The sequence below is a fragment of the Myotis daubentonii genome, chromosome 7 (genome assembly GCF_963259705.1).
Source record: "Myotis daubentonii chromosome 7, mMyoDau2.1, whole genome shotgun sequence".
In the NCBI taxonomy this organism is placed as follows: Eukaryota; Metazoa; Chordata; class Mammalia; order Chiroptera; family Vespertilionidae; genus Myotis; species Myotis daubentonii.
In genome coordinates, this window is record NC_081846.1 from 22,975,506 (window position 1) to 23,000,651 (window position 25,146).

The 25,146-nt window shown below is 57.2% G+C and overlaps 1 protein-coding gene across 1 annotated transcript; it reads left to right on the top strand.

The window, feature by feature from the left end:
* The first annotated feature begins 1,841 nt into the window (after positions 1-1,841).
* ASIC4 (acid sensing ion channel subunit family member 4) lies at positions 1,842-24,754 on the top strand. The gene is made up of 10 exons (XM_059703291.1): positions 1,842-3,243; positions 18,945-19,089; positions 19,185-19,312; positions 19,500-19,662; positions 20,171-20,227; positions 22,107-22,260; positions 23,410-23,501; positions 23,577-23,656; positions 24,041-24,145; positions 24,330-24,754. The coding sequence occupies exons 1-10, from the start codon at positions 2,662-2,664 to the stop codon at positions 24,441-24,443; spliced, it is 1,620 nt and encodes a 539-aa protein (XP_059559274.1). The 5' UTR covers positions 1,842-2,661; the 3' UTR covers positions 24,444-24,754.
* The last annotated feature ends 392 nt before the right edge of the window (positions 24,755-25,146 follow it).

The window sequence follows — 25,146 nt, forward strand, 5'->3', positions numbered from 1 at the left end:
GGGAGAGGGGGTGTAGGGGGCCAGGGGGGAAACAGGAGACACTGAAGTGGGGGGCAGACCAAAGGATGGGCTGAAAGGGTGGGGTGGGGGACTCCCACTGCGCATAGCCTGATGCCTGGGAGTCTGTAGATGGGGATGCGGCGACACCTGGAGACAGCTGTCTGTGGGGCGATGGTGGGGGCGCCTGCCCTCCCACTTCCCAGTGCCCCGGAGCTCCCGCTCCTCCCCCCACACCAGGTACCACCCAACTTCATTCCCTCTAGAGGCTGAAGGCTTCCTGCCAGGCCCTCAGGAGGAAAGAGGATGTGCTTTTGGCTCCTGATGGAGGCCAGTGTGTTGTGGGGAGTATGACTATGATCTCATGGATGGCAGGGCAGCTTAGGGATGTGCACTGAGTCCAGGGCAGCAGTGAGTACTGGGGAAAGCTTGGGGAGTAGCTCCCCGCTTTCTTGGCTGAGCCCCAGACTGAAATAACCTTAAAAAAGCAATTAAATCACCTTTTAAAAAAAGCAAAGAAAAATCAATATTAGGAGAAAGGGGAAGAGAGGCCGGGGGAGGACAAGGAGGTGGGGGAGGAAGCACTGGAAGGGTCTAGACTTAAAGTCCAGCAGAGAGGGGAAAGCATGGGAGGGGCTGCGGGACAGGGGCAGGGAGCTGCTCCCGGTGCCAACCCCACTTTTCTTTTGGGGACCCTGCCAGATACAGCCCCTGGCCCCAGGGGCCTTATCTTCCCAGCTTGGGGGTGCTGGCTTGTGGGGAGTCTCAGCCATGGGACCCCTCAGGATGCTACTTTGGTGAGAGGTTGGGGACAATCCCAGCGAAGTGCCAACAGGGCCAGGGTGTGTGTGTGTGTGGGGGGGGCGGGGTGTTGAGATCCATGCTGGGGTGACCTGTGATGACTGAAGGGGCTGACCTGGTCTTGCCTCCAAGGGTGGCTCCCTGCAACCCCCACCCCCATGGGGCTATCCCTGGGCCCCTCCTCCAGGGCCAGGCAGGGGCTGCGCCCCGAGGGGCAGGCCTGACGCCTGACACACAGGAGGGGTGGCCACCGGGCAGCGGGTGGACCTCGGGCTCTAATCCCCAGCAGCTGCAGTTTCCCTCAGATCGATTCCCTTCTCACTTTTTTTTCAGCTGCTGGTTCCACGGCTCTCGGATCGATGGAGCCGCCTCCCCCGCCCCTCTGAGCTTCCTCTCCCTGCTGCTCATTAGCGCCCCGATTAATCAGCCCCCCCTTTCCTCTAGGGGACAAGTGCTTCCTCCTCCTTGAGGACTTGCGCTTTCACAGGGCACCCCAGATCACAAGCTGCTCACTGGGACCCCCCCACTGGGGGCACCGAGACTTCTCCCGGCTGCCAACAGGGTCTGTCCCTGCCTGTGATAACAGCCCACATGCCTGCCTCCCCCACCCCCGCAGGACAGCAGCCCCCCTGGGCTCCCCTGCCCCACTCTGCCAGGGGACACCCCGGTCTGTTTTTTTGGATCGCACACCCTGCCATTCAAGCCCTGCGCGCATCTGCTCCCTCCAATACCCCCATTTGGCCTCTCTGCTCTCTCGTCTGTTCACTCAACAGCATTCTCCCACCCCCAGCCTGGTTGTGGCTAGAAATTTGGGGAAGCAAAGTGGCCATAGATGTACAAGCCAGCCAGGGTGCCCTCTGTCCCAGACATAGGAGTGACTGAGTTGGGGTGGGGGCGGGAGAAAGTGGGGGAGGGGTGGCCAGCGTCCCAGAGGGGGCAGAGTATGGTCAGTGTGGAAGTCTGGGGCAAAGCTCTAAGGAAGCCAAGAATCTTGGTGGCCTCATGTTGTCCCCTTGTCTGTCTATCCTGCCCTCCTCTGCCTCTGCCCCCCCCCCCCATTCAAACAAGTGGCTCTCCCAAGGAGTTTCTAGAAGCCACTGTGAGCGGGGGTGGGGGGGGGTGGGGGGTGGGAGTGGGGTCAGGTGGTGGCTGGATGCTGGAGTCAGGAGTCAGGGAGGCCAGGAGCTGGGAGACGGAGTTGGCTGACCCTCCTGGGGTGTGGTCCAGAGAAGTGGCAGAATGAGCTGAGGACTCTGGGTGCAGCACTCTTCCTTGGGTGGCCTGGGAGTGGGGCCATCAGAGGACCCCACGAGTGGCCAGGGTATAGCAAGAGTTTGTGGGGCAGCTCGACGAGGTCTCCGGCAGAGACCTGGGATCCCTGTCCTGGGCTGGGGGGCTGCCCCCTCCCCTGGCCTGGCTCCTGCCGCCCGTGCCGCCGGTGAAACGCTGTTGACATGTCCTGAATTATTAAGCACGGGGTGGGCTCCGGAGCACATGCTGAGCGGAGCGGCTGGGGCTGCGCGGCGTGGCGGAGCAGCTCACTCGCTTGCTCGCAGGGACACACGCAGGGGCTGACAGCTGTGCTGGTGCTGATAAGGGAAGCCACAAGGAGACGATCGAGGAGAGAGACAAGCGGCGGCAGAGGCGGCAGCGGCAGAGGCAGCACCAGGGCTGCGGAGCTGCTGGGAGTGGGAGTGACTCCCCCACCTCGGGCCCCCACCCTGTCCCCGTCCTCCTCCAGCTTGCCCTGAGTTTAGAAGAACAGCCGCTGCCACCACCGACACTCCGGAGGGCACCGGGGGCTGCTGGCCAGGGAGGGACAGGGGCAGGGAGGCTCTGGCCAGTTCCAGCAGCCGGGGACAGATGCCGATCGAGATTGTGTGCAAAATCAAATTTGCAGAGGAGGATGCGAAACCCAAGGAGAAGGAGGCAGGGGATGAGCAGAGCCTTTTGGGGGCTGCGCGGGGGGCAGCAGCGCCCCGGGACCTGGCCACCTTTGCCAGCAAGAGCACTCTGCACGGGCTGGGCCGGGCCTGTGGCCCAGGCCCCCATGGACTTCGTAGAACCCTGTGGGCACTGGCTCTATTCACCTCGCTGACCGCCTTCCTGTACCAGGCGGCAGGCCTGGCCCGGGGCTACCTGGCCTGGCCTCACCTGGTGGCAATGGACCCCGCTGCCCCAGCCCCAGTGGCGGGCTTCCCGGCTGTCACCCTCTGCAACATCAACCGCTTCCGGCATTCGGCACTCAGCGACGCTGACATCTTCCACCTGGCCAATCTGACAGGGCTGCCCCCCAAAGACCGGGACGGGCACCGAGCCGCCGGTCTACGCTACCCGGAGCCTGACATGGTAGACATCCTCAACCGCACTGGCCACCAGCTTGCCGACATGCTCAAGAGCTGCAACTTCAGTGGGCATCACTGCTCCGCCAGCAACTTCTCTGTGGTGAGTCCTGCCAGCTGGCCCGCCTGGCCCGGGGTGGCCGGAGGGTGGTGGTGGTGCGTGGGGGCATCCTCAGCGGGGTTTTCCTTCCTTCCGCCACCAGAGGCTGGCCTCGAGTCTCCCCCAAGCCTGGTGTTTCCCTCTGGCTCCCCAGCCATGGAGCTGGGGACACCCAGGGGCTTACCCTGGCGCTGCTGCTGCTCCTCCTCTTGGCTTTGCTGCCACTGCAGTGCCCAGGTCTGGGGCTGGGGGTCCTGGAGGGGCCCAGGAGCCCCAAAGCTGGTCAGCTTGCAGGGAAGGAATGCACCACACCACGGCAGGGCCAACTGACCCCACTTTTCTTCTGCGGCTTCTGGGTTCTTCTCCTCACCTAATGAGGGTGAAGGGGAGAGGTGGTGTGGGGGGTTCCAGCAAGGGAGGGCCTCCAACTGCCTCCTGGGGAGCTGGCCCGGCCGGCGGGCTGGATGGAGAGGATCTTCGTGTACACTGGGTGTCAGTGTCTCTTCTGTCTCTGTCTCTCACACACACCCCCTTTCACAGACTCCCTCACACATCCCTCTTTCATGCTGCCCCTCCAGCTTCTCCCGCGTTCCAGTCCCTCCCTCCGTTTCCTGGTTGCTGCTGCTCCCTTGCCCGGCTCTGGCTCTGACACTGAGAATCACTCATTCACTCTTGTGTGCATGGCTCACCCTCACTGCTGCCCAGCACACACACACACACACACACACACACACACACACACACACACCCATGGCTCCGGGACACAGTTTCCTGCACACTCCCTGTCACACACATTCAGTGTCCCTGCCATTACACTCACGTGCACACCTGCACACCCACACAGCTAGAGAGCTACATAGCTCTGTGCACACATCCCAGCTCTTACTTAGCTGCCAAGGATCACGGGGTCACGCAGTAGATGCCATGCCCTCTTGTGACACCCCCCATCTCTCAACCCTGCTCCCCATGTGGGGACTGCTGTTGCCATCTCTCACCATGTATGTGAATGTGGGGGTCTTGCATGCCATCTGTCTGTCAGTGCTCCATTCACCCAGTCAGGGGTTATCTATTATTCCTGGTGCCTGGGATGCCTGTCCCAGTCCAGCTGACTCCCAGCATTGTGTATGTGAGTGTTTTCATGCGTGTTACCACTGCCCAGACGCCTATGCACATATGTGTTGTCAACATGGTACCCACTTCAGCCCAGCCTCCAGGGCCAGCCCAAGAGATGGGGGACTTTCCCTCCTTATGTACGGGCCACCCCTACCCAGGCTCTCACTCACTCACTGCCTCAGTATCACCAGGAAACATGCTCCCACTAGGTGCCTGCCTCCCTCCTGCAGCCTCGGGGTCCTCCTGCCATTGGGTAGGAATGGGGGAGGGGCAGAGGGAGAGGGGTGTGCTGGGACAGGAGTCAGGGCACTGACCTGCCATCCTGCTACAAACCTCTTTTATGAGAAAGTCACTGCTCCCAAAGCCAGCGCTTGAGTGTCCCCCAGAAGAGGTGGGGAGTGCAGTGTGAATGCGGACTTTCAGATCCGTGGGGCTCTTCTATGTGGTAACTCACCCGTCTGAGGTGGGGGGACAGAGCCCGGTCTTAGCAGGTGCTGTTGGGGCAGAAATCAATGGGTGCTTTGTGTCCCTGAGCTGGAGTTTGTGTCCTGGCCCTGGCTGGGGTGGAAAGGGAAGGGGAAGGGTGATGAAACCCTGGCAGGAGGGAAAGGGAGGAAGAGATGGAGGGATGGGGAAGCAAGGTGAGGGAGGCAGGGGGTTCCTGCCTGGCCTTCAGGAGAGGAGCAGGTGCCAGAGGATACGGGAAGAGGGAGTCCCCTGCTCAAGGCTGGCGAGTCTGAATCCTGGGGATGCCCCAGAGAGATGAAGCTGGATCTCCCACAGGCCCTTGTGTGCGCTGGGGCTGGGGAGAGGAGGATAGTACAAGTGTGTGGGTCTCAGCTCTGGGGCTGCGGCAGGACGATGAGGGGCAGAGGGGCAAAGCAAGCATCGAGGGGAAGGAATTTCTCTTTGGATCATGCTCCCCCTCTCCCCCACCCAGCTTAGACCCCATACCTCTGCCTGGACCCCTTCTCCCATCTGCTGAGTGTAACTCTCCTTTGGACCTGGCATTCTAGGGCTGAGGCTGCTGCAAATTCACAGGGTCTGGGATTATGGGTTGTGATGGGGGTTCATGAACTATGGCATTGAGGAAGCTGGGGCGTATTGCTGTGGCAAGATGGGAGAAGTGGCATGGGGTCTCTGATGAGGGCATGAGGTCCATTATGAACTGTGGTGAGAACATGGAGCCATGATAGAGATTTGGGGTCGATGGTGGGGAGATGGGTACAGGGACGGTTGGTGGAGAAATGGCCAGGGTGTGAGTGGTGAGATGGCCGGTGACAGCGACATGCTTTGGGTAAGGAAGGGGCTGTTGTGTGTTTTGTGTTGCTTTTCCTGTTTCCTTCTTTCCACTCCCCACTCTGCTGTGACCTTTCCTCCGGAATCCAAGTTAATAAATGTCACATTTTCCAGCCTATTTTTACTCCGGGTAATGCACCCTCCCCCAGTCCCCTAAGCTGCTGCTCTGGCTTCTGTTACCACTGCAATTGCTTCCCCCCCAACCCCACCCCCACGCTTTCTGATATCCCCTCGCTGACTCCCAATCAGTACTTACTCAGTTAATCAACAGGGTGTTCTGAGCACCACCCTGGGTCAGGCTCCCTGCCAGGTACTGCGAGGAGAACAAAGAAGGGAAGCCCTACTGCCCAGTCCCTGTCCTCAAGCAGCCTCCAGTCCTGTGGTGGAACGGGGACAGGGCCACTCAAAAGCTTAACCAGCCACGCAAGCGTTAACCAGCCATGCACACCAAGCGGTGTCATGAGGTGCCAGGATTAATTGCCAAACTAGGTACCTGGATGGTAAGAGCCTGAGTTCAGAGAGGGAGGCTACTCTGGGCCAAAGAGAACTGGGAAGGTTTAAAGAATGAGCCACGCTGGTCTGGATGAGGTTTGGAGAGGAGAAAGGGGAAGGGGGGGAGAGAGAAGATGGCTCCTGGATGGTGAGGATACTCTGGCCTCTTCGCCCATGCTGCCCTCCACCTAGCCCACCTGGCTCTTCTCCTCTTCCCCTTCCCTCTCCTTACTCGGTCTCCTACCAAGCCGCTCCCACCTCCACCTCCTAATTTCACCACCACCTATATTCTCCCCTTCCTCCCTGATTCCTTCCGCCATCTGGTCCCCCGCCCCAATGCTCCAAGCCCCATCTACACTTTCCCCACTGCGGCTTGCTCTCAGCCTGCCCACTTACTAGAAGGCAGAAATCACTCTTTCTTCCTAGGCGTCATTTCTTTAGCTGTAAAATGCAAGGATGACTCTAAGATTCAGCATCTCCTCTCAGCTGGGGACTGCACGGTATGGCAGTCAAGTGTGTGGGTTCTGGAGCCAGACCATGTGGATTCGAACCTCAGCTCTACCCTTTAAGCTGTGTGCCCTTGGAGGAGTCAAAAAAGCTTCCCTCAGCATCAGATTCCGTAGCCATTCAATAGAATATTCGAACCTAAAAAATGTGGGTGGCGGTGAGGATTCAAGAGGTGGCTTAGCACACTGCCTGGCAGGCTCCTAGTGTGCACTCTGGGAGTGTCAGCTGTTAAAATGCCGCCACCCAACTCCTGGCTCTCTTTAACCTGACTGTTCCCAGCACTGCCTGCCGTGTTCTGACCCAGACACTGGCATCTTCGCTACTCCTTCACCTAGCCTTCCCTCCTTTCTCTCCCTGAGGCCCGCACTCCCCTCTCCCCTACTAGAGCATTCCCATGCTAGCCAGCCTCCCAAACATTCATGCACCCGAGCACAGGTGCAGGAGCGTGAGCACACACTGGAGATCACCGCTCTCCCACAGGACTCCTGTGGTGACAGAAATGTGCTGCCCCACATGGTCGTCACTAGCCTCCCTGGCTATTGAGCATCTGAAATGTGATTAGTGTGACAGAGAAAATGAATGTTCCATTCAAATAGCCTCATGTGGCTCGTGGCTGCAGTATTGGACAGAGCAGCTCTGGTCCTGGGAACGAGGTTCAGAGGGCCCGATTGGGTGGGGCTGGGAGCGCCAACTGGTATCAAAGGACGTAAGATGACAGCTGCGGGCTGTGATCGGAAGCCTGGCATCCAATCTCTGGGCTGAGGTCCCAGGCTGAGCTGAGGATAGAGCCTGTGTATGGGGACATCAAGGTGTTTGGAAACACCACGTGAGCAGTGCACCTTTCTTCCCAGGTGCAGGATGTGGCCGTGGTCTTTTCTCTCCCATTCTATTGTCTGGAAAATTGAGGCACAGGGGAGAAGGAGAGTCCTTGAGGAGACAGGGGTAGGACACTGCCCCTCTCTGTGGGGTCCAGGCAGCCCCTAGAGCGGCAGGTGACCAGGGACCTGTGGGCGCTTCACTGTCTCCGTTCCCTCTGGGCTCTGGCTTCCCTCCCCCTTCCACCCCTCCTTCTGCACATGCTGGTGACTGCCGAGACTATTAATCACTCGCCCTGTTCTCTTCCTCTCTACTAATCAGGCACAATTAGACAAGGCCTCTTCCAGCTGGGCAGTCCCCCTCCCTGTCCTTCTCCCTCCTCTCCCAGCTCCACCCCAGCTGCCACCAGGACAGCTACGAGGCAAGGAGAGCAACATGCAAGCCCTCTATCATTCTCTGGCTTCCTGGCCCCCAGTTCGAGGCCCCTTAGCAAACCGCTGCCTTCTGTCCAAGCTTCCTCCTGAGCCTGTTCCCTTCCTGGTGTGGTGAGGCCCATGTTGACCATCTCTGCCCCCTACCCTCTGTGTGAGAGGGGCCACTTCACACATATCCCACTCCATACTTGGCCACTGGCTCCAAGGGCCTGAGGCAGGGAGGGGGTATTCACTGAGGTTGGTTCAGGGCTCTTCCTACCAGATGAGCTTACCTCTCATCCCCACCCCCTAGCCCTCTGTCCTCTCTGGTCTATTTTCTCCTGAGGCATGAAACTTGAGAACATTTAATTCAACATCTAAGTTCAGGATTGGTCCTGCCTTCAGGAGCCAGGCAGGTTAGGTCTAGAAGGGCATGCAATTGGGAAGGGTGGGGTCTGAGGAGAACTGGAAACCTCTTCCAATTTGTCCAGAGAAGCCCTGAGCCTTGATTATTTTATTTATTTATTTTTATTATTATTTAAAATATATTTGATTGATTTCAGAGAGGAAGTGAGAGGGAAAGAGAGAGATAGAAACATCAATGACGAGAGAGAATCACTGATCAGCTGCCCCCTGCAGCCCCACACTGGGGATCCAGCCCACAACTCGGGCATGCGCCCCTGACCGGAATCGAACCCGGGACCCTTCAGTCCGCAGGCCCACGCTCAATCCACTGAGCCAAACCAGCTAGGGCGAGCCTTGATTGTTTTAATAAAATTTTTCCTGATTAAAAAAATAATACTCTGAGGTCTACCTACAACTCACAGATTGCAGAAACCCAGTGTATTAGCCCTCATCTTCCGCCCTGCTACTGGCTGCTGCCTCCAGGCCCTCCTGGAGGGGGCGCTCTCAGTCTGGCTGCTTCTCATTGGCCCGTGGAGACGGCAGCGAGGGATTTGAGTGGAGTTGGTGGAGCAGCCAAGGACAGGGGCTGTTACTGTTACAGAGGACTGGTCTGCAAGGGCAGCGGGAGGGCTATGAAGGACGTGCCCCACCCGGCCCCACTCAGCAGCCCTGTGGCCTCTTCATTAATCAGGAATCAGCCCCGAGCTGGGCTCATTATCAGCTCAGCGTCTCGCGGCACTGCCGGAAGATGCTGATTAGCATTTGAAGAAATGGCCCCCACGTCCCCCTCTCCGCCCCTACCCGTACTTCTTCCTGGACTCCCACCCCTGCCCTTCTGCTTCCCGGAGGAATCTGCTCCCTCTCGTGGCTGGCGGCAGGGTTGCCTCTGCTCAGCCCAGGCTGGGGCAGGATCAGGAATGGGGGGCAGGGAGGTGGGAGCACCAGAACCTCAGGGTTGCGCAGGTTGAGACCCCTGGGCAGAGGGCAGGGAGTGAACGCCGGTGCAGACTAAGGGTGGTCAGGAGAGTTGGACAGCCACCCTGGTGGGGGAGGAGAGGGCAGCCTCAGGCCGGTGAGTTATCAGTGTTTCCCTGCCCTGCCAGGCTCTCCCAGCAATGCCACCTCCTTAAAGCAGCTGGGGAGGGGACAGCCAGAACCATGGACAAGAAGCCCGAAGGCAGAATTTTGGGTTATTATTTTTTGCAAATCATGGTGCCGGCTTGGGGTCTTGGAACCGTCTCAGATGAATGAGGGTGGGAAGGCAGGAGGTGGAGGAGGGAGGGAGAGAAAGGAGGGTTCAGAGGGCTCTGTTTTCCAGAGGAGTAGAGGGTGTCTACACTTCTTACCGTGGCTCCCAGGCCAGAGGCTGGCAGCGCTGAAGATCCCCCCACCCCTAAATGTTCACCGCGCCCTTGGGACATCGGTTTGGGTTGGAGGGGGAGCCGTTCCAGAGAGACAGGCCTGGGCTGCAGCAGCCCAGGCAGCAGCGAGAGTTCAGAGAGGAGCCACCGGATGATTAAGGGGAAATGGAGGATTGATTTAGGAGGAAAGATTAAAGGAGCTAAATCCGTGGCGCTTGGCTCAGCGGTGACTAAGCGTGGACAGGATAATAGCTTACAAATGTGTGAAAGGTGTAAATACCAAGCGGGGGGAGGGGCGGCGGCGGCTCGGCGGGCCAGGGGGGCAGGCCGGGGGCTGGGCGGCCCCGCGAGGGCTGGGGACCCGTGGGCGACTGCCCTGTACGGTCGGCCCCTCTCCAGTGGGTGTACATAGGGGGAGGGAAACGGGGTGTCGGGGAACCCCAGGTTCCAAGCAGAGGTTCCGTTTCTGGGGCGCAGCTTTGCTGGCCAGGCGCTGCCCTCCAAGTCCCATTCCCGCCCGCTGGGGACCGAGGTCGAGGGTTCAAATCCCTCCCGAGTCCCTCTGCGCCCCTCCGCACCAGGCCTTTCCCGCCGCTCCCAGGCCCGCCAGCCGGGCCCGACTCTGCAGCATCCTCTCCCCGGCCCCCGCACCGCCGTCCAGGCTCGCGCCCCTCGCCCCTCGCCCCTCCCCGGGGCAGGCGGGGGGCGGCGGTGGCTCCCTCCGCAGTGGAAGCCTCTGGCGCCGCTGTGCGCGGAGGTCACTTTGCCGAGGAGCCGGCAGCCGCGGGAATGCAAATGAGGCAAACCCAGGGAGGAGAGCCGAGGAGCCCGGAGGAGACGGGAGGGAGGGCGCTCGGGCGCGGTGATGGATGCCTGCCCCGCGGGAGAGAGGAGGGGCGGCGAGGAGCGCGCGGCGCTGGGTGCGGCTCTCTGGGGCGGGTTGGCCAGGTCTGGTCCCCAGGGTGTCTGTGGGATTGGGGGGGCGGTGGGGACAGTGGGGCCCTGAGTGGCGTACACCCTCCCACCCGCCGCAGTCGCCACGGCCACTACCACTGCCACCTCTCAGTCTGGGCTCCTGAACTCCCGCCGGGTCGGAGCGGGGGTTGGGGGTGGGGGTGGGGGTGGTTGGCGGGGGAGGGGGCCTGGGGATGTGTGCTCCACGGTGTAAGCAAAACTCTAACGCATAACTTTGCTTCGAGGGGCGGGAATGTCGGGGAAAGACCTCGTTACAAATTAAAAATATTCCCGCCTGGAAAGTTGACGTTTTAGGGTTTAAGGCCTAGGCAACGGTTACCTGGGAATAGGTTTGGCCGTCTCCCTGCGCCTGGCAGGCCTGAGCGCTCCTCTCCGGTGGAAACGCGCGCTGGCCTGGGGCCAGGATTTCTCGCCCGGCCCCAAGCTCTCTGGGGCTCCGAGCTCCAGCTCAGCCTCAGCCTGAGTCAGGGCTTAGACCCGGCTCCTACTTTTCTTCCCCCCGCTCCCACATTTAGATGTGAACAGACCCCGCTGCGCCCATTTCCTCCTAACCCACAGCACTTCCACCTCTGGAGGAAGTCACCGTGAAAAGCACTTGGGGGGCCGTGGGGGTGAGGGCTGGGGGACTGTGCTGGCCCTGTGGTAAGGGAGGGGCCAGGCCTGCTTGGGGAGTGGGTATTCTCCTCTGTCTGACTCTGGCACGGTCTGATGCCCTTTCTGGGTGGGCGATTGGGCTTGCTCTGAGGAGCTTCACTCTCCCACTCAGTTGAACCCCGGTTCCACTGTCAGAGAAGTGGTACCAGCTCCCATCATAGCACCAGTCACTGCTAGTAATGGTCTGTCGTTTGTTGCCCACTGCTTTGCACCTGGCTCAGAGTGTAAGTGCTCAGTAAACACCTTCTGAATGAATGAATGTCTCTGCAGCCGGACAGCAAACTCCTTCAGGGCAGAGGCTGTCTGTTTTGTTCTCTGGATCATCCCCAGTACCAAGCACAGCACCTGACACACCGTACAGGCTCAAGTGTTGGACTAATACGTGTTGTTAGAACACACTGTTTCTTAAGCACCTACTGTTTGTTGGTGCGAGGCCAGGTGTATCTCATCGCACAGTGGCTGTGAGCACAGACTCAGCAGCAGACTGCCCGGTCCGCAGCCCCACGACATTTGCGTGACCTGGCAGGCTCCTTACCTTCTCTGGGCTTCCTTTCTTGCCTGTAAAGTGCAAATGATTAGAGACCTCCAGTTCAGGGTTTTTGTGAGGATTAAGGAGTTAACAAAGCACTTAGGACTGTGCTAGGCACAGAGTGAGGCTAAATAAATGTTAGCTGTGGCTCTTATTTATGTACATTGTTTCCTCCCTCGCAGTACCTCTGAAGGGTGTCTATTTTTTACTTACATTTTACCAGAAGAGAAATGGAGGATGCAAGAGGTTAAAATGACTGCGTCCAAATCCTATAGACAATAAGGGCAGGTCCCACGTGTGAACCACATTGGGCCTCTGGCCTGTGCCCTCGGTATTGCTTCCCATCTTGTGGGGGAGCCCGAGCTCAGAGCCTGGGGGTCTCGCTCTGGCCTCTATGAAAGCGCTGTCTCTCCCAAAATGCAGAGAGAGCCTTTGCCAAGGTGCATGAGGCCCTGTGAGGGGTGGGGGGTGGGGGTGGGGGGATAAAAGATCAAAGTTGCTGCACCATTTTGGCAGGAAGTGCTGTTGCCCAAAAAAGCTCCCCCTTTTCTTGAGCACCTACTATGTATCACTCTGAACTGATCTCTAATCCTCCTGACTAATCTTGGGAGGAGGAATCCTATTCCCCTGTACAGATGAGAAATCCGAGGCTCAGAGAGGTGAAACCACAAACCTAGGTTGTTCGTTCCAGGTTGGCGGCAGTCAGGATTTGAACCCTGTTTGTCAGGCTTCAAGATTTGTGCCCTGCCCCTAAGTTATGAACTTATGTGGCTCCATTCCTGGCACCATATGCAATGGTTGATCTCTGCCCCACTTTGGTTCTTATTGGTCTCTACAGCACTCTTATTATACTAATATTGAGGCATCATGTATATGATTTCGCTTTGCAAATGGCTTTCATATATATCGTCTATTTTGAGACTTACAACCACCCTGTGAAATAAATCAAGCAGGAATTTCTGTCCTCACTTGACAGATGAGGAAACTGAGGTCCAAAGAAGTCAATAAATCACTTTACTAACCCAGCTTACACAGGCTGTCAGTGGTGGAGCTGGAGCTGGGACCAGGCTCTCCTGACTCCCCGGGGGTGACTGCGGTTAGTGGAGGAAGCTGGGGCCCCTGGGTGGGGGGACTGGGTTCTCATTCTGAACTTGCCCCCCTTTTTTCTGTGTGTCCTTAGATAAGCACCTTGCGTCTCTAGGCTTCTGTTTTGGCCTTTGTACAGCGAGGATTTGGACTGAGTGACTTCCAAGTCCACCCCAACCCCCACCCCCGTGCAGACACCCCAGGTTTTTTGAGTTGGTGCCATCTTTCTTCCTCTGCCCCTGGTGAGCATAGAGAAGGAGGCTTCGAACCTGGACGCTTGTGCCACCCCTGAGTAAAACTGGGCTGGGAGCTCTCGGACCTGGGGGTGCTAGTCACAATCCAGGGTATATGCAGGTGCACCCCCTTCCACTGGACCCCAGGGCACTGCAGGCTGAAGGGCAATGACCCCAGGGGCCTAAGTACTAGCAAGAGGCTGGACTGCAGCAGCAGAGGGCTGATGGAATTCTGGAGGAAATGAAGCTGCCATGGAAAATGGGGGGTGTTGTGCCAGGGCCTTGGCAGAGGCAGGTGCCCAAAAGGCAGCAGAGATAAAGCCCAGGCTGCAGATTAGCTCCGGGATTAGCCCAGCCTCGGCTGCTCCTGGCTGCTTCTTATCTCCTGGAGGCTGGGCCCTCTCCCTCGCAGCTCTGAGCCCTGGACTTGCTAATTGCCTGTTAACCCCATGGTCTCTGTGACTGCCGGGAGGATGAGGGGATGGGGAGGGATGGGAGAAAACACAGCCAAGCCAGCCAGGGGAAATGGAAGCTGTGGATAGACGGAAGTCAGGGGGCTGAGAAAAGCCGCTTACATCTCTCCCAACCCCTGATCATGGGCTGGGGCAGACCTGGAGAGAGGGTCAGGTGAAGAAGGGGAGCACACCTAGGGAGGGATTCCTGGCTTGAGCGGGGAGCAGCCTCAGGCCCAGGTAAGTCTCAGAGGAACACAAGAAGCAGACACTGGACAGCAGGACTAAGCGATAGAGAGGAAAGGAGGAAAGCAAATAAGATAGAGATATAGACAGCAAAGGAACAGGGTGCCAGGTGGTGGGGGCGGGGTGGTGGTAGCCAGACCAATGGGAGGGAAAGACAGAGGCCAGGGGATGGACAGGCCAACAAAAGGCAAGGGACAGAAAAACAGGCCAGATGGACTAGAGGCTGAGAACAGACAGGCCAGGAGGAGGGACTTGAGAGACAGACAGATCAGGGGACAGAGGCCAGGGAGACAGACCGACCCAGAGCTGGTCCAGGCTAACACTACAGGGGGGTGATCCGGGAGTGACAGGTAGAGGCTAGCCAGAAGGAAGGTGGTAAAGAGCCCAAGGTCTGCATGCAGCGCAGACAGAGTCTCAGCTGTCCAGCCTAGGGCCAGAGGGCTCTGGGAGGCCATGTGCTCAGCCTAGGGCCAGGAGGGTGGACCTGGGAACTAAGGCAGAGAGCAAGGAAGGGCAGAGGAGAGGAGGGTCTTTGGAGGGAGGGGGTGGGGTCTGGCATGGGGACAGGGTCCAGAGGTGTGGAGAGCAGCCACAATGTTTGGACAGGTTCAAGCCTCAGACTAATGGGAGGGGACCGTCCTCTCGTGGCAAAGCCACGTGCAAGTCCCAGCTTGGAGGGCAAAGCCGTCCCAGCACAATTATAGCCAAAGGCTATAGGTGTAAGCTTGAACCTATGGCCCAAACCTGTGGTCCCACGTGGCTGAGTGAGGTGGGCTTGATAGAGTTCAGGTGCATGTAACTGAGTAGATTTGAAACCCACGAGAACGTTGTGACCACGCCCTTACTTTGCCTCGTGGAATCTGGCTATAAAATAAAGACATGGCTTATAGGCGTTGTCGCTAGCTCTCCATCAGAGAGAACAGCGTCCCACCGAGACCCAGCTTTTTTCTCTTGTCTGTCTTTTCTCAATCCTTCACCGCCCCCTCTCAGGCTCACCGAACCTGGCTGAGCTGGCTTGGCACACAGAGGCAGAGGGCTGGTGGTGGGTGATCTGGAGATAGCCCCTGACCCATCGAGTCACATTCTGCCCCTTCCCATGGCTGAGCCCTAGACTCTCAGCTCCTGTGCACATGCCCTCCTTTCAGGCCTGTCCAGGGGGAGAGAGCAGTGGCCAGCAGTGGGACCATGTGCCTGAGTGGCCGTGCCGTCTCCATGGAAGAGACGGTGGTTGTGCTGCCACAAATGTTCTGCCACTTAGGAGCTGGCGGCTCCACCTGCGCTGCCTGCCTGACCCAGGGGCCGTCTCCAGAGCAACGTTCTGCTCTGCGCAGCAGTCGGGCCTGACCCAGGCCGTGCAGGTGGCCTGGCCCTGCCAGTCTGGCCTGTCCATTTCCTGCAAAGTATACACATCAGACTCAGAGTCCTTCTACCCCTCTCCCTTTGTCACACCCACTCTGCACAGCCAACTTGAGGCAGGGGTGCCAGATAACCACTCCCCTCCAAAGCCATCAGAGCCAAAGCCTCGCCGATGGGCTTGGCCCCGCACAGGGTTGAGCTCAGGGTCATGCGCCGTGTGTCTGTGTGTACCTGTTGGAGGTATCAGGTAGAGAGGTTGGCCCAAACCTACCTGAGTCGTTCATTTGCTAAACACTACCAGGTGTTTTATAAGCATTCTGTTTTGGCATCAGGCTCAGTTCTGTTTGAATCTCTGCTGTCATTTACTTGCTGTATGTCCTTAGCCAGGTCACTGTCCCTCTCTAAGATTCCTCATCGTTAAGTGGAGGTAATATTTACCTTGGCAGCTCAAAGGAGAAAATAGATCAAAGGCACGTAGCGCAGGACCTGGTACTAAGTGGGGCTGTTTGATAGTGTTCACTCTGCACTCCTTCCCTCCATCTCATGTCTCCTTCTGCAAATTGCACTGGGCTCTGGGGATGCCAAGATGGTCAAGTGGGGCTCCTGGCCTCAGACAGTCCATAGTCCCACGGATGAGGCTGAGATGTGGGAAGACCACGAGTAGCCAGCAGTCAGGGCTCTGCCGAGGTGGTGCAGCATGCTGGGAGACACGAGTGAGCAGTTTACTACCCTGGTCCCCATGCAGCTCATGCCTTGTTTAGCCTCTCAACTGGAGCGTATACTTAAAACTGGCTGCGTCAGCAAAAGCTGATTCCAACATCTTGGCCTGGAATAGGAAGAGGGTGGGTGCTTTAAAATTTGGGGCGAATGCTTATATATTCCCTTCTGCCTTTCCCACACCACTGGGGGGGCCCAGATAGCTTGCACCCAGCCCCCTTCAGGGCGCCCCTCTCTCTGGTGAGAGTGTTAGTCTAGCTCAGTGATGGCGAACCTTTTGAGCTCGGTGTGTCAGCATTTTGAAAAACCCTAACTTAATTCTGGTGCCGTGTCACATATAGAAATTTTTTGATATTTGCAACCATAGTAAAACAAAGACTTATATTTTTGATATTTATTTTATATATTTAAATGCCATTTAACAAAGAAAAATCAACCAAAAAAATGAGTTCATAGGTTCGCCATCACTGGTCTAGCTGGACTCTTCCTCTTCACCTCAAAGTGCAACCAGCAGGTGGTTAGAAATGCAGAATCTCAGTCCTGCCCCCTAACACATTCAACACAATCAGAATCCTCATTTACCAAGATCCCCAGGTGCTCTGTGTGCACATCGACACATTGAAGTTTGAGAAGCACTGATCTTGGAGATTTCGGCAGATCAGCTCACCTCTCCAAGCCTCGTTTTCCTCACCTGTTGGACAGGGTGGTTGTGAGGATGCAATTGGAAAGCATATGCTACCCATTTAGCACAGTGCCCGGGCCAGAGAGAGGCTCTGGAACTGCCAGCGATGTCCACTGCTGCCCCACAGAAGGACACATGGCAGGCAGTTGGCCAGGGGTGACACAGACAGAGTCAAGAACTGGAACCCAGAAGATAGCGAGGTGCAGAAGGAGGAGGGGAGGGACAGGCGAGGAAGTGAGGAATTGAGCGGCAGCAGATCTGGAGAGGAAAGAGTCAGGAGGGTATAGAGAATAGAGAAAAGGGGATGGGTGTTGGGTCACATGTCAGCGGAATGGGGCGGAAACAAGGGCTGAGAGTAGACTGGGGGGGCGGGGGGCGGGCACCCACATCTAGATGAATTACACTCCTCCCACTGATGAGCTGTGTGAGCCTTGAGCAAATCCCATCACCTCTCTGAGCTGCGGTTTCCTGTCTGTAATAATCTGGCTAATTCAACCGGCCTGATACCAGGTTGCTGAGTGGGTGAAATGGGGCAGCAGTGCATGTGGCCCTGTTTTGTAAATGCGTGGCGCTTGTTTTGTTTTAGGAACCTGAGGCAGCGTATTAGGATGATGGAAGAATGGTGTGAGAGGGGAGGATCAGCAAGGCGATTCACCTAGTGAGGATGGGAGACCTAACACTGTCCCACAACCAGATCCTCATTCCCACTGCTCTCAACCCAACCCCTCTCCCTTCTACACCCTCCCTCTGAGGCATTTAGGATATCTTTTCCCTTACATGCCTCATGCCTTCTTCCCAGTTTTGCCAGTGTAGCAATGTTCCCAAGGAGAGGGGAGGCGGAGTGAGAGAGAGTGATTGAGTGCGCTGACCCCTGGCCCCCAGGGAAGGTGCTGCCTGTGATGGGTTTGACACAGGGGCTCTGTGCAGTGAGGCGGGCAGGGCGGGGGGCGGGGGAGGACTTGCATCCACCTCTCCCTCAATCTCCTCCCCACCCCAGCTGCTGAATAAATTCCCACCACAGCTCGGTCCCCAGCGGAGCCTCAACTTCCATCCCCAGGGCGCTAGTGCCATCTGGTGCCTATGCTGGAGAACTCTCTGCAGAGTTAGAAGATGGGCTTTGTTCAGCGCTGCAGTAACTGCTTATTAAACAGTTCTTGCCCAGCCAGTGTGGCTGAATGGCTGCGGTGGACTCCAGGAGGTCACGGTTGGATTCCCAGTCAGGACATATGCCTGGGTTGCAGGCTCGGTCCCCAGTGTGGGGCATGCAGGAGGCAGCTGATCAATGATTCTCTCTTATCATTGACATTTCTGTCTCTCTCCCTCTCCCCTCCTTTCTGAAATCAATAAAAAAATATTTTTTAAAAAAGAGTCCTTTGTGTCCCTCTCCACCCCCACCCCCCGCACTGGGGCAGGTGCAGTCTATTGGTGGGGGAGAGTTAGACATTGAACTAAGAGACAAACAGATAAACAAGATCATCTCAGGTGTTGATAAGTACTTTGAGCAAATCCACCAACATGTTGATTGATGGTGGAGGTGGAACTGTGCACGTGAGTGGTATATGAGTGTGTGGTGAGGAAAGACGCTTAAGCTGAGGTTTAAGAGGTGAACAGCTAGCCCTGCCAAAATGGGAGGGGGAGGCATTCCAGGGGAGGGACCCCAGTGAGCAAAGGTCTGAGGAAGGAAGGCGCACCATGAGGTTGAATTTGTCAGAGAGCCGGGGGCAGAGTGGCAGGAGAGGTAGGCAAGGGTCACATCACACGCAGACTTTCAGGCGAGGGAAGGGGTCGGGCTTTGTTCTGCAGGGAATGGAAAGCCGTTGTTGGGCTCTAAGCTGACAGGCGACTTGGGTGGAAGGAGCACTCTGGCTACTGTGTGAACGGCCTGGAGGCAGAGGCAAGGATGGGCCAGGGGAAAGCAGTTAGAGGCCCACTGTGGCCAGGTGGGCGATGGTGGTGAAAGGGGGACACAATGTGGAAGGAAAGTGGATGAATTCTAAATAGATTTCAGACGTAGAATTGCCCACGACAGTTGCTGGTGAGGGAAAGGGAGGTTCCAGGGATTCTGACTTGAGAAATTCGGTAGATAGTGGGGCCCTTCACTCAGAGAAGGATAATGGTGGCGGTGGGGGGGTGGGGCAGGATTTGGGAAGATGTCAAGAATTCTGCTATTGATTTGTTAAGCTAGGGATGCCTTCAATCATCTAAGGGAGGATGTCAGCAGAAAAGATGGAGCTCAGGGGAGAGGCTGAGCTGTAGACTGATTCCTGGAATATGGGACAGGGCTGCCCAGGCAGGGAAGGGGGTGCAGGGAAACCTAAGGAGTGTTAGCTCTCCTTCCACCTCCCCTTCTCTTCTCTTCCCCCTGCAGGTCTATACTCGCTATGGGAAGTGTTATACTTTCAATGCAGACCCGCAGAGCTCCCTTCCCAGCCGGGCTGGGGGCATGGGCAGTGGCCTGGAGATCATGCTGGACATCCAGCAGGAGGAGTACCTGCCCATCTGGAGAGAGACAAGTACGCAGGCGGGAAAGGGACAGGGCCGCCCTGGGGACTCTGGCCGGGGCCAGCTGCCGGGATGGCTTTCCAAAGGTCCCCTCTCCACTGTGCAGATGAGACATCGTTTGAGGCCGGCATCCGTGTGCAGATCCACAGCCAGGAGGAGCCACCCTACATCCACCAGCTGGGCTTCGGCGTGTCCCCAGGCTTCCAGACCTTCGTGTCCTGCCAGGAACAGCGGGTGATCACCTCCAGCTGGGCACTGGGTTGGGCCCGGGGCTGGGCCTTTGGGCTTAGAGGGGATGCTGACCAGACCTGCCCTCCCAGCTCACAGCCCACCAGTCCACCCATGGACTTTGCTGGGGCTGTGGGCACTGGAGGGCCAGATGGTACTCCTGGGCATGACCCCATCATGCCCACCTCTGCAGCTGACCTATCTGCCCCAGCCCTGGGGCAACTGCCGGGCGGAGAGCGGGCTCAGGGAGCCTGAGCTTCAGGGTTACTCGGCCTACAGTGTGTCTGCCTGCCGGCTGCGCTGTGAAAAGGAGGCCGTGCTTCAGCGCTGCCACTGCCGAATGGTGCACATGCCAGGTGGGCACCCACCACCCTGCCGACCCTCTGTGCCACCCTGCCAGGCTCCAGAACCTCCAGGGGCAGAGGACTGCTCATGTGCACGGGCAGGTGCATGTGTGCAACATGTGTGCATGTCTATACCCATGTGAGTGTTTGGGATTTTATGCATGTTTTAACATATGCACATAGATGACATGTATTTATACATACATATGACCATGTACATATATACCTGTGTACTTCTGGGGGTTGTGTGCACGTGTTTCAATCCATGTATGTAAATGTGTGTGCATATGCGTGCACACAAGTGTGCATATGTTTGTATGTCTATATGCATGTGTACATTTACATGCTTATATGCTTGAGCATGTATACATTCATGCCTGTGTGTGCATGTGCAAACATGTACACCTTGGGCATGTGTGTGCATGTGTGTGTGCATGCACAAGTGTGCCCACATTTGGGAATGGGGTGGGACAGAGGGGATGGAACCGTAGACTCCAGGAATAATCTTCTCTCCTTTCAGGCAATGAGACCATCTGCCCACCAAATATCTACATTGAGTGTGCCGACCACACACTGGGTCCGTGCTGCCTGCTCCCTTTCCTGCCTCTCCATCACCCTCCTCTTCACCTCTCTGTCTACCCTTCACCTAACAACCTTGGCTCTCCTCCTCCCAGTCTCTTCCTGGGGGTTCTTCCTGGGGGTTGAGCCTTATCCCATACCTCCAGGGGTCTGAAGACCTTTGCAGGTGTGAACATTTGGGTAAGTGGAGGCAGCTGGGTGAGGGGTTGCAGAGAACTCAAACTTCTAGGTTTGGTTCAGAATGAGCTTGCCTCTCTGGGGAAGTGAAATGACTCCTTTCTTGGTGTAAGGAAAAATGCATTGCTGGCTCCCAGTGTGGGTAAGGCAGGCCCCATCTGTCCATAGGTCCTGTCTGACCTGCACTTCATTCATCATTCATTCATTCATTCATTCATTCATCCATTCTACAGACATTTACAGCCTGTGCTGGTGTGTGCATGGGAACAAGAGCCCTGCTCTTGCAGAGCTCACTGCCAGCAAGGCTGTGGATAGGCATCAAGACACAGTGTGTTAGTCCTTGGGTAGGGGAACCTCAGAGATTCTACAAGGCCCCAGGGAGGGGCATGCATCTGGGAAGGCAGAGGAGCTTCTTAGAGGAAGGGACAGAGACTGGGACTTGAAGGTACGTCAGAGTCACCCAGGTGAAAAGGGGACATGTTCTAGACAGCAAGAAGAGCACATGCTAAAGACCTTGTGGCCAGAGAAAGCGTATGTCTGGGGCACTGAAAGATCAGTGTGGCTGGAGGGCAAAGCACAGCGGAGGGGGTGGGGAAGAATAGAGGAGGCTCTGGGAAGCCAACAATGGCTTAAGGCAAGGCAAGAATACTATCTGATTTTAGGAAGGTGACTCTGATTACATGTGGGAAATGGATAGGTGCGGAGTGAGACTAGAAGCAGGGTGAGTCGGAAGAGCCTGGCAATAACCCAGATGATGCGGCCAGGAGAGGAGAGAAGTGACAGGCTTGAGTTGCTGAGGCAGTAGAATCGCATTGAGGCCTTCCCTGTCCCACTCACCAACTGTGGCAGTCAGAGGGGTGGGTGAAGGATGTCTAGTGAAGGAACAGGTGTGTGAGCAGGGATAAGTAAACCACAAGGGATGGTGAGACTTCATAGAACTAGCAACGCCAGCAGGCTTTCCTCCCCCAGGCCTGGATGGGTGCAGGAGGGGAGCCCCCTGGAACTCACAGAGAAGGCTGATGGGCAGGAGCTGTGGTCACAAGAGGAGGAATGAAGGTCCTGCTAACTATGGCCTGGCAGTAAGGAAGCAGGGAAAGAAATACCCTGGTATCTCTCCCCTCCTGGCCTTCTGACCCTGCTGGGGCCTCCCAACCCAAAGCCAGGGGATGAGGGAGTCAGGCGATGCATTTAGCAGAGCTCAGCCCCGTGGGCACAGTGAAAGACAGAGAATGGAGAGTGGATCTGAAAGTGTGAACAGAGAAAACCCAGCTTACTAAGCATACAAACCTGTCCATCCGCTTGTTCTCTTGTCTCTCCGTCTGTCCTTCCATCCATCCACCCATCCATCCACCCATTCATCCCAGCGTCCTCTCCAAGTCCTTTGTGTGTCCGAGGCCTCATGTGTTTGATGAGCTCTGAGCCATGAGGACCCCCTCCCTGCTGCCCAGGGAGCTGGGGACAGAGGGACAAGCCTGTGGGAGGGTGCCGGGAGCTTTGTCTTCATCTGCTTTGTTGGGTAGCCTGAAGCTGGTCCAGGAAGGGACCTCCCCCTCGCCCCCATCCAGTGCTCTCTAGGCAATGCCAGTGCTGGCCAGTAAAAGCCCTTAGTGTGAGCATGGCTGCCTCAGGACAGCCTCTGCAGCTGGTGGGCCTTTGGGCCACCCCCCACCCCCACTGCAGTTGGTGCCTCTGTGTTGCAGACTCCCTGGGTGGGGGCTCCGAGGGCCCATGTTTCTGTCCTACTCCCTGCAACCTGACCCGCTACGGGAAAGAAATCTCCATGGTCAGGATCCCCAACAGGGGTTCAGCCCGGTACCTGGCCAGGAAGTACAACCGCAATGAGACCTACATACGGTATGTGTGTGCACGTGTGTGTTCGTGTGTGCATGTGTGTGTGGTGGAAGCCACCTTCACACCTGGTGCATGATGGAGACGGGGAGTAGGCTGCATCTTTGTTAATAATGAGCCTTCTGCCAGGAATGCTTTCAGTCCTTTTCTTCTAACTAACCCCCACCCATCCTCCAAGTCACATCCTTTGTCTCCACCTCCGGGGAAGTCCTTGTTGGTCCACATGCCTTTCATTTGAGCTGCCATAGCACCCTATCTCTGTCACTGCATGCACCCATTGTTTTAGAACCCTCCGTTTATGTGTTTTCTTCCTCAGCAACCTGGGGCTGTTAAATGCATGCTGAGTGAATGCTGTGCTGAGGGAGAGAAACTGGAAGGACTGGGAGAGGAATGAGGAGGAGCCACACTGAACACTGGGTCTGGCACCCAGCAGCCAGTCTACAAATGCTGAGCATCCTCTGGGTGCCAGGCCCGGTGCTGGGTCCTGTGAAGACAGATGATTATGATACAAAACCCATGCCACAATTTGTGGATGAGCCCATGTGTGAGGGTGTGGTATGCTTCTCAGGCCCCAGGAGAGATTAATGGGCATGGGGTAGGGAAGCAGGGTAGGCATGAGCTGGGCCTCTGAGGAGCCTGGGTCTGTGAGAGGAAGAGAAAGGAGGAGAGAGGGGTGGCATCTCAATTAGAGAACTGTGTGGTGGTGCGGAGATTGGCCTGAGTAGGAGGGGGACCAGAAGCAGGTAAGAAAGCAGATTAATAAGAAGGCGCAGTGCAACAGATCGTGGGCAGTCTTGGAAGTGTGGAAGAGGAATTTTGGAGTGGACTGTTGGGCAATAGGGAGCCACTGAAGGTTCTAGAGAGGGATAGGGATGAGGCAACATGAACACTCTTTGCTGCTTTGGAGGAGAAGACAGGCGGGAATCTGCAGGCCCAGGCTTTCTTGCTCTCCCAGGCCTTTTGATAACCCTCGAAGTGTGAAGCTCACATGTATCTGGAACTGCCTCCCCTCACTGCCTTGGGGTGTCTGAGGGTAGTCACCAGCTTCCCTGCACAAGGGGTCTCAGAGCAGCATCTGCTGGACCTGGGATGTCCCTGCCAGCCACCACCTTGGAAGGTGATCCCACATGGACACTCTGCTTCCTGCCTCTGCAGGGAGAACTTCCTGGTCCTAGATGTCTTTTTTGAAGCACTGACCTCCGAGGCCATGGAACAGCGAGCAGCCTATGGCTTGTCAGCCCTGTTGGGTGAGACCTGGCTCAGAGTCCATGGGCATGGGTCAGCTGGGCCTGCTCCCTCTGACCCGCTTTCATGATCCCCAGGAGACCTTGGCGGACAGATGGGCCTGTTCATCGGGGCCAGCATCCTCACACTGCTGGAGATCCTCGACTACATCTATGAGGCAAGGAAGGGGCCTGTCGGGGGCCACCACACAGCTGGCGGAGGAGAGGAGGGGCCTGCGGGAAAAGCAGAGGGGAATGTGGGCTTCCTGGTGGAGCCGGCTGCCGGGAAGTCAAGCTCTGGTTTTTTGCCAGGGTCCCCTGACTGACTAGAAGGCCTGAAGTTGCTGAGAAGTCAGGAGAAGGGGGTGGGGGAAGACGGTTGGGAGTCCTAGTTGGGGTTTGCTGGGTAGCAAGTGCTATAAGGTGAACCTGGCTAGTCTGCCCTTCTCCTCTACCAATACCAGGGAGAGATGCCAGGATATTTCTTCCCCCGCTTCATTACTGCCCTTCTCCTCTACCAAGTTTCCCGAGCCCACAACTGTCCCCTCACCCTGAACCCCAAGGTGTCCTGGGACCGACTGAAGAGGGTGTGGCGTCGTCCCAAGACCCCCCTGCGGACCTCCTCTGGGGGCATCTCCACCCTGGGGCTGCAGGAGCTGAAGGAGCAGGTGAGGATGAGCCCTGAGAGGATGCAGCCAGCGCCTTCTCCCAGGACGGAGCACCCTCATGGTTTCTGTGCCAGCCTGAGAGGGGTCCCTGGGCTCCCTTGGAGCCTCTGCCACAGGAGACAGGGAAAGGCTGGCTGTGTGACGCTTGGGGGCATGGTTTGAACTCTCCCTCTTCACCTTGCAGAGTCCCTGTCTGAGCCGGGGCCGGGCTGAAGGTGGGGGAGCCAGCAACCTGCTCCCCAACCACCACCACCCACACGGCCCTGCAGGAGGCCTCTTTGAAGACTTCGCTTGCTAGGATGGTGCTGTGTCTAAAAGGACCAAGGCATCTGGGACTCCTCCCTGGATCCCCAAAATAGTCTCCTCCTGCTCCCAGGACAGAAGGCCTGTGGGCAGCCCAAGGCTGACGGGGAGAGGGTGGTGCTCACTGGGAAGACACTCAGTTCCTGTTCTCACCGACCCTGGCGCCAGCTGCTTCGCACAAGGGTCCTTCTTGTCCATACCCCCTCCCAAGGTTGGTGCCTGGGGAGAGCTGGAGAGCAGACCATGGCCCCCTGTGGAGGAGAGGGGAGAAGAGAGGGAGGTGGAGGAAGTGGCCAACCCCAGAAGGGGTGGAACCCTCTGTACATTTGTATATATTTAGGGAGGACAGGGTGGGGGTGGAGTACAGATATAGAAGATGGGTGGGGTTATGGGGGTGGGTGATTCAGTGACAGCCAGGGTCCCAGCCCTAGATTGTCAGCAGGAGAGGGCGGGCTCCCAGGAGTTGGGACTGCTGGGCTTCTCCTACTTCCTGCCCCTCTCCAGGCCCACTCCATGGAGGCAGGGGGAGCGGATGGCCCAGCAGGCCTGGCCCAGCTCCCAATTCCCCCTGTCCCATCCCCACCCCCAGAGTCCCCTCTATAAGGAGCAAACCTTTCAGACCCTGGCTGAGCTTGGGGGTGGGGGAGAAAGTTTTCTCAGGCCTGCGTCTCCAGTCTGGTTTTATAAGTGCAGACAAA

Bases quoted from the DNA above. Each gene is read 5' to 3' on its own strand.
- ASIC4 (XM_059703291.1), top strand. From the start codon at position 2,662: ATGCCGATCGAGATTGTGTGCAAAATCAAATTTGCAGAGGAGGATGCG. The intron at 19,663-20,170 runs GTGGGCACCCAC...CTCTCCTTTCAG, and splicing joins CCGAATGGTGCACATGCCAG to GCAATGAGACCATCTGCCCA. The intron at 24,146-24,329 runs GTGAGGATGAGC...TTCACCTTGCAG, and splicing joins TGCAGGAGCTGAAGGAGCAG to AGTCCCTGTCTGAGCCGGGG.